The sequence below is a fragment of the Mus pahari genome, chromosome 14 (assembly GCF_900095145.1).
Source record: "Mus pahari chromosome 14, PAHARI_EIJ_v1.1, whole genome shotgun sequence".
NCBI classification, from domain to species: domain Eukaryota; kingdom Metazoa; phylum Chordata; class Mammalia; order Rodentia; family Muridae; genus Mus; species Mus pahari.
In genome coordinates this window covers 69557084-69572678 of record NC_034603.1, presented here as the reverse complement: position 1 = coordinate 69572678, position 15595 = coordinate 69557084, and the positions used below count along the sequence as shown (strand labels likewise).

Here is a 15595-nt window from a genome sequence, read left to right as displayed (position 1 = left end):
GGGGAAGCAGGGGACAGAGGTTCAGATAAAGAAGGGGGGAAAAGACAGGTCCCTTTCAAACGCAGGCACTGGGGAACAAAGCTGGGACACCTGGGTGGACCTCATTTTTCTATCCCTTTCCTTTCTTTCTGATAGAGTCTTTCAATGTGTAGTCCAGGCTAGCCCTCAACTCAAAATCCTGCCTCAGCCTCCCCAGGGCTGGTATAACAGGCATGGATCACTATGCTTCGTTCTCTTGTGGTGCTGAGGATCAAACCCAGAGCCTTGTGCATGCTAAACAGTCACCCCTCCACTGAGCTGGGATATGCTTCCAGCCTTATTCCCAAGGAGAGCATGGCTTGACAGGGAAGGGAAGGGCGGTTATATACCAACTGTTTAAATAGTAAAATCAAACCCAGGGCACCAGTTTTATCTTTTTTTTTTTTAATGACAAGGCTCAGAGAAGCCAGACAACGTGTCCAGAGTCACACAGTGATGATTACACGTGAGTTTGCACCCAGAGCAGTGAGATCCTGGAGTCCACACCCTTTGCACAGCCCTTGGACTTGAGGTATTGTGAAGACAAAAGGCTGGAGATGGTAAAAACACATCACTCTGCTTTGATCTGATTTCAGTGCTGATGGGATTATGTGGCCAGAGGTCAGGGTGCTGGAAACTCCCGTGTCTGGACTTCAGCAAGGCAGTTGGAAAAATATCTCCTGACACCCCTTGGACATAGAGAGATGTGTGGGTGACATGGTTCAGAGACTGCAAGGATGTCTTACCATGACTCAGCCCATCCCACCATTTCAGATTTATTTATTTTATCTTATGTGTGTAGATGTTTTGCCCGTGTGTATAAATACACACCATGTAGGTGTCTGGTGTCCTGAGCCAGCTCTGCAACAACAATCAGATGCTTATCTATCTATCTATCTATCTATCTATCTATCTATCTATCTATCTATCTATCTATCTATCTATCCATCACCTATCTATCCATTCATCCATCATCTATCTATCTATCCATCCATTATCTATTTATCTATCTATCTATCCATCTATCCATTCATCCATCATCTATCCATCCATCATTTATCATCTATCTATCTATCTATCTATCTATCCATTCATCTATCCATCCATCCATCACCCATCCATCCATCCATCCATCTGTCTCAGGATCGCACATATCTCAGGCTATCTCCAAACTCAATATATGGCTGATGAAATCCTTGAACATCTGAACCTTCTACCTTCACCTCCTGTGGGCTGGGATTATAATCATGTGTCACCATGACTGATTTATGTGGTACTGAGATAGAAGCCAGTGCTTCATGCATACTAGGCCACCCCTGCACCAACTGAACTACATATCCAGGTCCCCTTTCCGTTTGTTTGTTTGTTTGTTTGTTTGTTTGTTTATTATATGTAAGTACACTGTAGCTGTCTTCAGACACCCCAGAAGAGGGCATCAGATCTCATTACGGATGGTGGTGAGCCACCATGTGGTTGCTGGGATTTGAACTCAGGACCTCTGGAAGAGCAGTCAGTGCTTGTAACCACTTAACTATCTCTCCAGCCCTATTTATTTATTTTTTAGACAAAGTATTGCTATGTAGCCTGGGATGGCCTGGACCTACCTCCCTGTGTAGACCAGGCTGACCTTGAACTCATAGTGATCCGCCTGCCCCTGCCTCTTGAGTGCTGGGATTAAAGGTGTGCACCACCATGCCTGGCTTCCATTTATTTTTAATTACCAAAGTAACCTGTACCTGCTATAGAAAAATAAAAACTACAGACGAAAGAAAGAAAAGCGACTCGTCTACATCTCAGCAACTGTCAAATGTCTACTAAACTCCCCACAAAATAAAACTGAAAAATTAACCAAAAAGGCCACCCACGGTAAGGCTCTGGCTTCTGGGTTGAAGAACTTAGGCCTGGCTTCTATTCTCAGGACCTTTAAAGACAGCAAAAGAAACTTACTGTTCACATTTAGAGACACCCTGCCCATCTCTGCACTGAAAACAACAGAGTGTAAAGCTAAGGGCACTTAAGATGGGCTGGATCAGAGAGACACCCTGACAGGCATTACGCACGATTAAATAGTCACTCAGAACTATTTAGCCACTTTGGCTGTCTATCACAGAGAGCAAAATGGAGGCTGAAGATGCCACCAGGCTCAGGCCACAGAGACCTGGTGAGGGAGAAAGGCAGGGTTTGAAGAAGTTGTTGTCACCATCATCATTATCATCATCATATCATTATCATTATTGGTTTGTATGTGTGTATGTGTGTGTGTGTGTGTGTGTGTGTGTGTGTGATATGTGTAGAGATGGACACACACCATGCCATCTACGTAGAGGTTAGAGGACAGTTTTGTGACACTGGTTTCCTCCGTCCCCCTTGTGGGTTCTAGGTCTCGATCTCAACTCCTTAACCACTGAGCAATCTTGCTCCCCCTGGAGCATGTGTGATCTAGCCCTGAAGCCAGATTCCAAGCTGGGATAGGCTCTGAACATTTGGTAAGTTTTTCCTGGCCCCCCCGGTTCTGCCCAACCTCCCTGCATTTCCACTCGACCCCATAAGTCATCCTAGCCTTGTGAGATCTGTCTGTCCCTCCCACCCAGGCTTGTCCTGCAGTCTGTCTCTCTCACCCACCTCTGCACTGGGGACGATGGGTAAGGGCTGCCCACCATGATCTGACCTTGCCACCCCTCAGCTTGCACAGACGCATCACCCAGGTTGTGACCCTGTGGAGGGCTCAGACCCCAGGGAAGGTCAAAATCTTTAAGCAGCACCCAGGATGCCTGGATGTTTCCTTTACCCTAGAGGACTATAGCTAGGAAACTAAGAATTACTCCTTGGCTAAAAAGGCACTTTTTGAGAGATTACTGGATTTCAGCTACTATTCTGAACACTTTTGAAATAACTTCACTTGTCTAAATTTTTGTTTTTGATTTTTTTTTTTTGAGACAGGGTTTCTCTGTGTAGCCCTGGTTGTCCTGGAACTCATTCTGTAGACCAGGCTGGCCTCGAACTCAGAAATCTGCCTGCCTCTGTCAACTGAGTGCTGCGATTAAAGGCATGCACCACTACATCCCAGCTATTTATTTACATTTTAAAAAAAGATTTATTTAATTACTACACAGTGTCCTGCCTGCATATCAGAAGAGGGCATCAGATACCATATTAGATGGTTGTGAGCCACCATGTGGTTTCTGGGAATTGAACTCAGGACCTCTGAAAGAGCAGTCAATGCTCTCAACCTCTCTCCAGCCATCTCTCCAGCCCCTACATTTTAAATTTTATATTCGTAGTGGTTTTGCAACAATGTATGTCTGTGCACCACATGTGTAGTGCCTGTGGGGGGCCAGAAGAGGGCGTCAGATGCCCTAGAACTGGAGTTATGGATGGTGTGAGCCACCATGTGGGTGCTGGGAATCGAATCCGGGTCCTTTGGAAGAGCAGCCATTGCTCTTAACAGATGAGCCATCTCTCTAGCCCCAGGCAGGGATTCTTATTCAGACTGAACTGTCTTCATGACACAAACCAATAGCATTATCTTTCCACTCTTTTTTTGGTAAGCACGAATCTGTTCTCTCTCCCTGTAGTTTTAACTTCTGGCAAATGTCACATAAGGGGGATGACACACAGGAAGCACACTTCAAAGACAGGCTTTGTTCATGCAGCCTACTCAGCCTCAAAGAGTAACCCAATTTGTTCTGACTATCAATAGCTCATTTTTTATTATGACCAAAAGTGGATAGCCCCGTTGGTGTCACACACTATTCAGTCCTTCTTGGAAGGCTTTCGCAGTCAGAGCTCGTGTTACACATTATTCAGTCCCCCCTTGAAAGGCATTGACAGTCAGAGCTGCTGCAAACAGCAGGTGTGATTCTTAGGGGGCCTTATGAAGCCCTTGATAGCCCGGACATCACTATGTAGACCAGGCTGGGCTTGACTGTCAGCAATCCTCCTGCCTCTGCCTCCCAAGTGCCAGGGATCACGGGCATGTGCTACTAGGCCTAATCTCTTACTTTAAAATTATTTTTAAACTTTACTTCTGCGTGTATGAGGGTTTTGATGGTATGTGCGTGTGTATGGATGGATGGGTACTGTGCACATGACTAATGCCTCCAGAGGTCAAAGGAGGGAGTTGGAGCCCTTGGAACTGAGGTTCCAAGTGGTGGTCAACCTTGTGGTTGCTGGAAATCACAAGTGTTCTGAGTCACTGAGCATCTCTCCAGCTCTCCCCCTCCATTTTAATGGCATATCTCTATTTTATGTGTGTGTGTGTGTGTGTGTGTGTGTGTGTGTGAATGCATGCCATATACCTGTGGTGTCTGAGGAGGCCAGAAGAGAATGTCAGATCCCCTGGGGCTGGAGCTACATGTGGTCGTGAGAAGCCATGTGGGTGCTGAGAACTGAACCCGGGTCCTCTGCAAGAGCAGCCATTGCTATTAACAGCTGAGCCATCTCTCCAGTCTCCACCTCCCCTTCTCTATTGCTTTTTAAAAAGATGGCATCCCTTGGTGCTGGTGTTTGGCTCAGCAGTCACACATTTGTCTAGTACTCCTCAGGTCTTGGGCCCTGGCCCTGGCCCTGCCCTGTGAAAACGAAACAATGAAATAAACCAGACATCATCTGCCCTCTGGCATGGTGGCACACGCCTGCTATCCCAGAGCTAGGCAGGGACAGACAGATCTCAGTGAGCCTGAGACAGCCTGCAGGCGCTGCATGATGAGGTTCCAGCCAGCCAGGGAGACATCGTGAGGCTCTGTCTTAAATAAACAAATAGAATACACCCCATGGTTTTACCTGATGTTTAAGAGGGGTGAGATCAGATACAGGGGTGGGCACCCCAGGGGTGTGAAATTAGACCAAGCTCATTTTGACTGTGGAATCGTCAACGGTCTGGCTCTGTAGCCGGAAGCTCTTTTTAGCACCTCGCAGGCAGAAAGATGAGTTGCTCCTGTGAAGCCCGAGTGCCCGTGGCCCAGGAACGCGTGCAAAGTTAGGTTGCCCCAAATAACATGTCCTGATGTGGACGTGGCTTTAGGAGATTTTTATAGTTAGTGATCAAAGGAAAGTCCTGCAACACGGTAGTTTCCAAACCGATCGGTAGGACCATCCACAGCTACCCATCAGCCCTCCAGCCCTGTACAATCCTTAGCTGAGGTGTGGCTTTTTCCTGGGAACTCCAGTTCCCATAATCAGTCAATCAGCCTCTTAGACTCTTTAACATAGGCATGGCTTCTGTTTTTCTTAGAACGTCACTCACAACCACCTCTGTTGGCTGAGCAGTTTGTGCCTGTGGAGGCCAGGGATACTTTATGCCCTGTGATCTCGTCTTCAAAAATGATTTATTTGTTTGTGTGCGTGCACATGCATGTGTGCATGCATTTGTGAGTGTGTGCATGTGTGTGTGAGTGTGTGCATGTGTGAGTGTGTGCATGTGTGTGTACATGTGTCACATTGTGCATGTGAAGGTCAGAGGACAACTTGTGGGAGTTGGTTTTCTCCTTCTACCTGGGAGCCTGGAAGATCAAACTCAGGTCACCAGAATTGGCCGCAGGCACCTTTACCCACTGAACCATTTTGTTGGCCCTCTGTATTCTTTAAAACAACAGCACGGAACATTTTCTAAGCAAATCTCTCCCTTCTTTTCAGCAAATTCAGTGTGTTTTGGAGTTCCTAGTCTCACATTTCTACCCACAGTGCCCTCGTCTTAGCTCCAGCATTTTATTATGGTGATTTGTTAATGGAAACACCAGGAGTGTGGTTGTCACTGGCAGCTGGTTAGTTTTGTGTAATTTAGAGAAAAATGGTTAGCTCAAAATGTTTGGGTATCCCTAATACGAATCAACTGAAGCTGAGCGTGGTGGTGTTCGCCTTGAGATAGAGGCTGCTGCTCTCTGTGGATCCGAGGCTAGCCTGATCTACATAGTGAAACCCTGTCAGAGAGAGAGAGAGAGAGAGAGAGAGAGAGAGAGAGAGAGGAAGTCAGTTCAGCAGATGTTCCAGGGTCTGTGGATGTCTGAGTGGGTGTGGCAAGCGTTGGTGGTAGGCTATAACATCTGGACTGTGAGTTCATCAGGTTATCCTGGTAAGTAGGACTTTGTGCGCTTGGCAGGTGTCACTAGGTCCCATTCTGTAGGGCAGGTGGTCATCAGGACAGGTGACGCTGTGACAGGAGAGATGAGCAGCTCCAGCGGATCCACAGCTGTGTCCAGGAGTTTGTTGTATTTCATCTTTTCTAGTATGACTAACAACCCAGTAAGTCAATCCATTGAAACAAGCTAATATTCTTCCTTTTACTAGTAGGGAGAAGTTCTATTGTTTTTTTGGCTAAATCTAGAAGTGCCCCCCCCCCCAAAAAAAATGGAGTTTCTTGTGGAGGATATATTTATTTATTTTATGAGATTTAAAAAAAGTATATGGGTGTTTTGCCTGCATGCACACATGTATGTGTGTGTGTGTGTATGTATGTATGTATGCATGCATGCACACCACATACTTGCCGCTGACCACAGAGGTCGGGTAAGGGTATGGGATCCCCCTGGACCTGGAGCATGGATGGTTGTGAGCCACCATGAGGGTGCTGGGACTCAAACCCAGGTCTTATGCAAAAGCAGCAAGGGCTTCTTCATCGCCGGCCCATCTCTCCAGGCCCACTTTTGGAAGAGATAAAATAGGCCTCTCCCAAATATATTTGTTTTTGATTTGATGAATGAATGAGTATTGGCTTTGATTTTTCAAAACCTACTTTAATAAGGGTTCTTAAAATGTTTCAACTCCCTTCTAGCCTGCCACCCACCAGAGGTAGTGGAAAAGAAAGGCGAATAGGAAATGGGGCTTGCGGGCCTGTTTAGAAATAGTTCTTTGGGGCTATTCAGCAATCCAGGTCACTCGGCAATCACCTCTCATGAATCACCAGTGGCAGTTCAATCCCCAAGAAGCCGCAAGGCCCTGCCAGTCTGTCTGAGTCCACAGAAGCAGCAAGAAGCTGCTGAAATATCATGAGAAGTTCTTTGGTGAGTTATTCTCTACAAAGTCACAGCAAGCGAAGATCAGTGATGCGCTAGGGCAAGGCAAATCAATGCCAGAACCCCCTCCCGCTGTCTGTGTAGCCATGTTTATATTCTTTCTAAACATAATGTATCCTCTTATATGTCTGCTTCAGCATAACATTCTCTCACGCACGTGCCCCATCAAAACATACGACAGCGAGTTTCCAGAAATTCCCACATGAGATGAGTCTCTTGTCTGCTGCAAATCCACCGTGGAAAGAGTGTGATCAATCCTGAATTTTCAGCTGTGATGCTTTAAAAAAAATTTCTAGCAGAGATAACTAAAACAGTTCACATCCATTTTTATAAAACGTGCATTAACTATTTTATAAGGAACTAATGGTTGTTTTCCAGAATGAGTAACTTCCGGGTGAGGAGAGTCATCGGGAGTGTTCTTGCTAAGAAAGCTGTCTGCTTCCATCAGTTTTGGTCACTGATTTTGTTCTTGTGGCATCATCTGTCCATTTCGCCTTTGGTTCAGAAGACAGGAGGTCGTAGGCACAACGGCCACCCTGTGCAACGTTGCCACATTTCATAAATAGATTTCAGTGTTTGTCCAGGAAGATGAATTCCATTATTAATTTAGTGATTTGCTCAGTAGCAATGACTCAATCACTATGGAGTCTAGTAATTTGCTTAGTAAATAGTTATTAAGCGGGAATAATTCTTTCTAATTGAATCTTTCTTACAGCTAAGGAAGTGGCTTTACAACATAGGAAAGGCTCATCCCATTGGGGAAGCATACAAACTTAGCATTAAGACGTATTTCATTCAGTCAGGGAGGGGGTTCAGCACGAAAGCCTGACAACCCCGAGTTCAGTCCCGAGAACGTCCACTAACATCCAGAGGCACACATCTGTAGTTAGTAGCGGTTCAGACAGGAGAAATGGCCCGACGCTCCCACGCGCACGTACTGTAGCAACAAGTGAGGTGCTGCCTCAGAGCAAGGTGGATGGAGCTAACCAGCTCCTCTGACCGACCTCCACACGTGTGCTGGGGCATGTGCCTCCCTCTTAAATCTTAAAGATATTGCCTCTTTCACAGCAAAACACCAAATGCAGGGTGGCACCCATGCCCAGGACGACCTGGTGGACAGAGTGTGAGAAGCAGGATTGGGAGATGCTCGCAGGTGACCTCATAGGGGCTTCAGGAGCTGAGACTACCAGGCTGGTGAAGGTAAAACTGAAGACAAGGGCTGGGCATGTGCCTTTAATCACAGCACTCAGGAGACAGAAGTGGGCATATCTCTGTGGGTTCAAGGACGGCTTGGTCTATAGAACTAGTTCCAGGACAGCCAGGGCTACACAGAGAAACCCTGTCTTGAAAACAACAACAACAATAACAACAATAACAACAACACAACAACAACAACAACTAAAAACCATAAGGCAAACTGAAGACAAGGAATGTATCTTCATCAAGTTGGGCCACCTGGTTAAGGACATAAAGATCAAACCCCTGACTGAGATCTGTTTGTTCTCCCCATCTATCAAGGAGTCAGAAGCCATTGTCTTCTCCTAGCCAAATCCCTTAGGGATGAGGCTCTGTTACCATGGCAGTGCGGAGGCAGACTCAGGCTCATCAGCGCACCAGGTTCAAGGCTTTTGTCACTGTCGGGGACTGCAATGGTCACGTTGGTGTGGGTGTTAAGTGTTCTGAGAAGGGTAGCCTCTGCCATCCGAGGTGCCATACCCCTGTCCATCTCTTCATTGTCTCAGTGCAGAGAGGCTGCCAGGGCAACAGGGTGGATAAATCCCGCACTGACCATGCAGGCGACAGGTTACAGTGGCTCCATTCTGGTGGGATTCATCTCTGGCCCCAGAGACACAGGCACTGTCTCGGCTGCCATGCCCAAAAAGCTGCTGCTGCTGCTGCTGCTGCTGTGGGGTGCCTGGCTGGCATTGATGTCTGCTACACATCATTCAGGGACTACACTGTCACTGTGAGCAATGTTGCCAGGCCACCTTTGATCTATCTCTAAGAGCTACACACAGCCACCTGACCTGGGATCTCTGGGAAAAGAGCATGTTTACTAAGTCTCTCTAGCAGAAATCCAGCCATCTTGTGAGACCCACAGAGAGTCCCCATGCAGAGATCTCAGGTTCCAGCTGTGTTTACCACACAGGGTTTGCATAGAAAAATCAGAAGGGATGGAGAGATGGTTCAGCGATTAGGAACACCGACTGTTTTTCCAGAGGTCCTGAGTTCAATTCCCAGTAACCACATGGTGGCTCACAACCATCTGTAATGGGATCCGATGCCCTCTTCTGGTGTGTCTGAAGAGAGTAATGGTATATATATATATATATATAATAAACAAATCTTAAAAAAAAAAGAAAGAAGAATCAGAAATTGAATTAAATCCAGCTTCTTTTAAAAAGATGTTTGCTGGGGTTGGGGATTTAGCTCAGTGATAGAGCACTTTCTAGCAAGCACAAGGCCCTGGGTTCGGTCCTCAGCTCTGGAAAATAATAAAATAAAATAAAGTAAAACAAAAAAGACATTTGCTGAGTGTGGTGGCACACACTTTTCATTCCAGCACTTGGAAGCAGAGACAGGTGGATTTGTACGATTTCAAGTCCAGCCTGATCTACATTGTGAGGTCCAGGTCATCCAGGACTACAAAATAAAACCTAGACTAAAACCAAAACAAAGCAAGCAAGCAAGCAAACAAACAAACAAACAAACACCCCACCACAGGCCAAATGTGCTGTCTGTGCTGGAAAGATTTCTGTTTTTCTATTTTCTTTTTTAACTTGTGTGATGTGGTGCGTGTGTCTATGTGTGTGTGCGTGTGCGTACATGTGCCCCAGTGCATGTGTGGTCAGAGGACAGCTTTCTGGGGTTGACTCATTTCTTCCACCTTTATGCCAGTTCCAGGGATATACTCAGGCCTGCAGAGCCAGGGCCTTTACCAGATGAGCCGTCTCACACACCCTCATGCCTGGTTTTCCTTAGCAACAAATTTGAATGGATTAAGTTTTTTAGATTTGTTAAAGTCTTGTTTTAAAAGGTACTTAGAAACCATCTTGTTAAAAACTGCCCATCTCTCTCTGGTATCTCTGTTTTCATTCAGCATCTCTTACTTTGGGGGAGATTCCTGCCCAACTCTGCATAGACACGTTAAGCGTCAGGGACTGTCTGTAGATTTATCTCATCCCCTTAAACAGAAGACACTGAGATAACCAGAGCTTCCAAACCTGCCATTACCTTGGGTTCCAGGAACAACAGAGCCTTGCTGGCCCATTCCCAGATGAGGGCAACCATCCATGAGGGTGGGGCTTGTACCCTGTTACCCTGGAGCATGAGTCACCGTCTCCTGAGAACCAGCCTGTCTCCTCAGGTGACAGGGACGTCTTTGGACGTCTTGAAGAATTGGAATTGAGACTGTGACCAACCAGATCATGCCTTGACTAAGTCTGCTTGGGTTCAATTCTGGTCATCAGGGTTGGTGGCAAGTACCTTCACCTGCTTAGCTATTTACCAGATTTCCTTTCCTTCCCCGACCTCTGGCCTTTCATCCTTTCTAGACAGGGTCTCCGTCCTGGCTAGTTTTATGTCATTATACAAGCTAGAGTCATCTGAAAGGAGGGAAGCTCAATTGAGAAAATGCCTCCATAAGATACATCTGTAGCCAATTTTCTTCATTAGTGATTGAGAGAGGAGGACCCAACCCATCTTGGGTGGTGCTGTCCCTGGGCTGGGGGTCCTGGGTTTTACAATAAAGCAAGAGGAGTTAGCCATGAGGAGCAAGCCAGTAAGCAGCACCCCTCCATGGCCTCTGCATCAGCCATCTGCCCTGATTCATTTCCTGTCCTGATGTTCTTTGAAGATAAACTGTGATGTGGAAGTGTCAGCCAAATAAAGCCCGCCTCCCCAACTTGCTTTGGTTACGGTGTTTCATCATGCAATAGTGACCATAATTAATATACCCTCACGTATCCTGGGATAGCCTCAAGCTCTTAATATAGCCAAACATACACGCTAAACTTCTGATCTTGCTTCTACATCTGGAGTACTGGGGTTCTAGATGTGTGGTGGGGAACCCTGCTAATGCTGTGAGTCCATCTCAAAGAACTGTGCATGCTAAGTAAGAACTAGACCCGAGATACATCACCTCTCCCTCTGGTTATTTTGTTCTGAACAAGGTGACATTACATAGCCCAGGCTGGCCTGGAACTTGAGATCCCTCTAGTGCTGGGATTACAGGTTGTGCACCCACGTCTGTAAGGAATGACTCTTTCCTGCCTGTGACTTTGCTTGGGAAGTAGCCATTGGCAATTTCCTGCGTATCAGAGGTTCCTGTTGTAAATACTGGGTTCGGGCGATCACTGGTATGTTTCAGAAGGCTAAGTCACTTAGAATGAGTGAACTTGATATTACTAGACAAGGCGAGTGGTTTTCCGAGGTCCAGGTCTCTAGCCCCCCTGACCTGGGTTGGTTTTTATTATGTCCTCTGAGGACGAGGAGCAGTGGAATCCCAGCAATTCTGTCTCTGTATCCTTCTGGGCGGCTGGTCCTGGCCTCAAGTGCACAGTAACAATTGTTTTGGCAGTTTCCCCTCACAGGTGTCGTCACCCAGTTTGCAGACTTGTCTCGTGGAGGCTGAGTCACGGGTCGATGATGATGGGGGGCACTCAGTGGGGCCAGCCAAGTGTATTGATCGAGGGCCGAGACATCCTCCCCACTAATCAACAATTAATTAAGTCTTTGATGAGGGGGTGGTGATTAATGAATGGAAAGCTTGTCCTGTAATTGGGGCATGGAGGGAATGCCAAGATGCACAGAGGGGCTTTGTGAGGATGGGGGAGGCTGGTTTCTGGGCCACACTGAGGGACCCCCTTGGGCTCAGCTTGCTTTCATACACTGAATCTAGGCATCTAGGCCTTTCCTTATATCCTCTGGCTTCTCTACCCCTTCTCTTCTTCTTCTTCCCTTGAACCTTGCATTCCCTAAGGCGGGAGGTGGGGTGGGAGGGGAGGTAGGGGTAGGGGCATTCAGGCATGGTGGATTCTCTGTGTTCCTCTTACAAGCTCCTTTGTCTCTGCCTGGGGTTGGTGCACCTGCAACCTCCTCACCACCATAGCTGACCCTTCAGGGACCAAATGTCCATTCCCATCTCCTGTCCCTTGTAGCCTGTAGTGTCCTTGTCTATCTAGGCTCCGGCCTCTGTGATCATACCTGGCCTAGCTAGCACCCAGGTTGTCCTCTCCCGAGCGAGCACCTGTCATGTCATCCCAGGACCTTTGGTTTTTCCCTAAAGGGTTAGAATTCTTGAACTTCTGTTATCGTCTCTCCAAACAGAACACCCACTGGCTGGCCTCTCTGTAATTGTTCTGGGGTCTTTTAAGATGGGGAGTCCCCAAGGATGTGGCTCTCTGGAGATGAGGGTCCTTGGAGGACAAGGCTGTGCCTTGGCCCCCCCCCCCCCAGATACAGGCTCCCCAAGGAGAACTGCATCTCTCTTTTCTCCAAGGCTGGGCTACATGTCCTCTCATCCTGATCTTTTCCACTTCTGTGCTCAGCAGGATGCCCTGGTTCTTCTTCTGTTACAGGCTCCCCCCCCTCCCCCCGTGGGACCTGGCTGGCTGATAAGGATCCATTTCCGGAGAATGCAGGTGATTGAACCCATAAAAAGAGGTGATTGAAGAAGCCCTGGATGCACCATCTCAGGTGAGTTCTAAAAATAGCATCCACAACCATCTGTCCTGGGAAGTGGAAGGGCTGGTCCAGAACTAGGGGCCTGGGCAAGATGGTTCTCCCTGTTTCCATGGGCTAGAAGTGGTGGAGACTCTGGCCGGGCTGGGAGAAGGACCCAGAAAGGGTTGGACTTCCCTATGGCCCTCTCTTCTTGGTTAAGTAGGTGGGTCTGATGGGGCTCTTCCCCCACTGGGCTGGTGGTCTGGGGTCCTTCCCTCTCTGAGCCAATCAGAGTAGGCTGTGGCTCCTGCTCCTGAGTGTAACTCCTGAGCTTCGGGTTCCCACTCCTGTCCACTGTCAGCACCGAGAATGTTCCCCCGGTTTGTCTGCCCTTGTCCCGTTTGAGCCATGGATGGCCCCTCAGAACTTCCACTTTCTCACTGATGGGGCACTCTGAATATTGTGCAGGAACTGATGTGTTACACAGCACAAAATCCATGCTTCATAATCACTTATGGTTGCCCCTCTTCTGCAGGCCTTCCCTCATGGGTCCCAGAGTCCAGAGATGGCTGTAGTGGGTTTAAACAGTGCCATGCCCCGGGTCACCTTGGCATCACTCAGCTGCAAAAGACAGCTATGTCCTGAAGGTCTCTTGGTCAGAGAAGGGGTTCTGACTTGGGAGGGCACTCTGTTAAGGGTGTGTAGCTGGCTAGTCCTGAGTCTGTCTGTTCTAAGCTGAACTACGCAAGCAGCTGATGAAGCTGCTTCTGTGACGTGAACTAGGTTTTTACCTCCCTGTCTCTCTTTCACTGGAGAAAGAACACAACGGAATGTCTGTTCAGTGAGGCCTCATCCTCACAACATCATAACCAGGTTGGGAGGCGAGGTCACACAGTCCTATCTCTGCCTTCAGCAGAAAAAGTCTTCCCCCACAGGTCCAGTCAGCCCTGGGACCTTCTCCAAACAGAAGCACACGGGGCTGCTTCCGGAAAGGAGCTCTCATGGGTCGCACAGGCTGGAGGAAGGCATTTCCCATCTCCATCCCATCCTATGAACAGGCTAAGGAAGATGGGATCTCCTTCCTGGTTTTGCCCCGTCAGTCTAGATCCAAACTCTAGATTCAGTTCCTTGTGGCAGTCTTAGGGTGAACACCGGATTCAGGCAAGGCAAGGTCCTTTCCAGAGGGACCCCAAATCCGAAGATGGGACTGCCCCCTCAGCTCCTGCCAAGGTGGAGAGACAGCGCGCGTACTGGCTGGGTGTAAAGTCAGCGATTGGCAGGGGTGGAGGGAGGGAGGAGACAAGCCCTCCCCTGCTGGCTCCCCTCCCCTGGACTCCCCCCTCCCTTTCCAAGTGGGATATAAGCCCCGCAGGGAAGCTCTGAGCAGAGGCCAAGGGGATCAGTAGCTGTCCAGCCTTCGAGCTTCTCCCACCTTCCATCTCCTCCTCCTGCTCATCTCCACTTCGGGAGCTGTAGCTGCTGTGAGTGACTGGGGTCAGGAATGGTCTGGTATCGTGATATTTTGTGGGGAAACCGAGGTCGGGTCGCTGGAAACTGGGACTGAGTGGTTGCGAACTGGGTGGGCAGGGTCTATCTGAGGTGAGATGGAGAAGCCGGTGGGGAACTCGGGTGCCGCCGCAGCTTTCTTCCCTCATCTACCTCTTTGCGTATCAGCGGGAGTTGGGAGGCAGGCAGGACTTATGGCTGTCTGGCAGATGGGGAAACTGAGGCTAGAGATGGGGCAAGGCGGGAGAAGACTAGGTGAATCCTGTGGTTGGGACAAACAGATCATTGAGACCTGGGCCCGACGGCAGCTGCCAGCCTCCCGCCGTGGAGGATAGAGGCTCAGGATGGCCCACCCATCAATGCTTTTCTCCTAGATGGTGGCAGTGCGCAGGCCTTGGCCCGTCATGGTCGCAATGCTGCTAATCCTGCTCGCCTGTCTGGGAGCGCTGGTGGACGCCTACCCCACCAAACCAGAGGCTCCCGGCGAAGACGCCTCCCCGGAGGAGCTGAGCCGCTACTACGCCTCCCTGCGCCACTACCTCAACCTGGTCACCCGGCAGCGGTGAGCGCTGGAGAGGGCAGGCGGGTGGACCCCAGCCTCGGGGTTGCTCCCTCTCCCTAGCTCCACCTGGAGGCCTGACCACGCCTCCTTTGTGGTCCCGCCCCCAGGTATGGGAAAAGAGACGTCCCCGCAGCTCTGTTCTCCAAACTTCTCTTCACGGACGACAGCGACAGCGAGAACCTCCCCTTCAGGTCTCGGTAGAAGACACCCCTCCCCACGCATGCCCTGGAGTGTGGCCTGGTCCCAACACTTACAACCCTGCATCCCCACTCAATTCATTTCCTTTTCCTCCTGCAGGCCAGAAGGTTTGGACCAGTGGTGAAGACCCGCCCCCACCCCCCCAGGCCTCCTGAGAGATGTGCTAACTGCACGGACTTCACTTGCATGTTTGGTTTAAGAAGAGGGCACTTCATATCTTGGTGCCTCGGACACCCAGGCTGGAGGGCTCTGTGTGTTCATTTCCCTGTCTCTAAATAAAAAGCAAATTTCGCACAAAATACCCCTGTGTTTTTTTCTATCCCTTTCACTTTTGTGGAGGTGGCTGCAGTGGTGTGTAAGGTGTCTTGAGCCCCAGGAAAGACAGGTGGCTAAGAAAACGATTCTGAGGACAAGGTGGGGGAGTTCAGCATAGACACTTCATCTCAGTCAGGGGCTCCCAAAGGACCTGGGGAGGCACTCTGGGGAGAAGGGAGCCTAGGAGAGTGCGTGCAGTGGATTCTGAACGGGAGGAGGCAAAAGGGTGCGGATGGAGAGTTTAAGGTCCAGGAGAGCGGCTGGGAGAAGGCTAGACACCACTCTCTGGGGAGTTGCCCTGAGCAGCGGGGGGGGGGGGGGG

At 49.0% G+C, this 15595-nt stretch overlaps 1 protein-coding gene across 2 annotated transcripts; it reads left to right on the top strand.

The window, feature by feature from the left end:
- The first annotated feature begins 14077 nt into the window (after nt 1-14077).
- On the top strand, nt 14078-15257 carry Pyy (peptide YY). 2 transcript variants are annotated; one of them, XM_021213965.1, is made up of 4 exons: nt 14078-14173; nt 14573-14760; nt 14868-14951; nt 15058-15257. In XM_021213965.1, the coding sequence occupies exons 2-4, from the start codon at nt 14573-14575 to the stop codon at nt 15080-15082; spliced, it is 297 nt and encodes a 98-aa protein (XP_021069624.1). In that variant the 5' UTR covers nt 14078-14173; the 3' UTR covers nt 15083-15257. The 2 variants fall into 2 exon arrangements, with proteins under 2 accessions (XP_021069624.1, XP_021069623.1); XM_021213964.1 differs by having other exon boundaries at nt 14868-14957.
- The last annotated feature ends 338 nt before the right edge of the window (nt 15258-15595 follow it).

What these genes read in the sequence shown, in the direction of transcription:
- Pyy (XM_021213964.1), top strand. Translation starts at nt 14,573, where the DNA reads ATGGTGGCAGTGCGCAGGCCTTGGCCCGTCATGGTCGCAATGCTGCTA. An exon ending in AACCTGGTCACCCGGCAGCG is followed by an intron (nt 14,761 to 14,867) that starts GTGAGCGCTGGA and finishes TCCCGCCCCCAG; the next exon opens with GTATGGGAAAAGAGACGTCC. An exon ending in AACCTCCCCTTCAGGTCTCG is followed by an intron (nt 14,958 to 15,057) that starts GTAGAAGACACC and finishes TTCCTCCTGCAG; the next exon opens with GCCAGAAGGTTTGGACCAGT.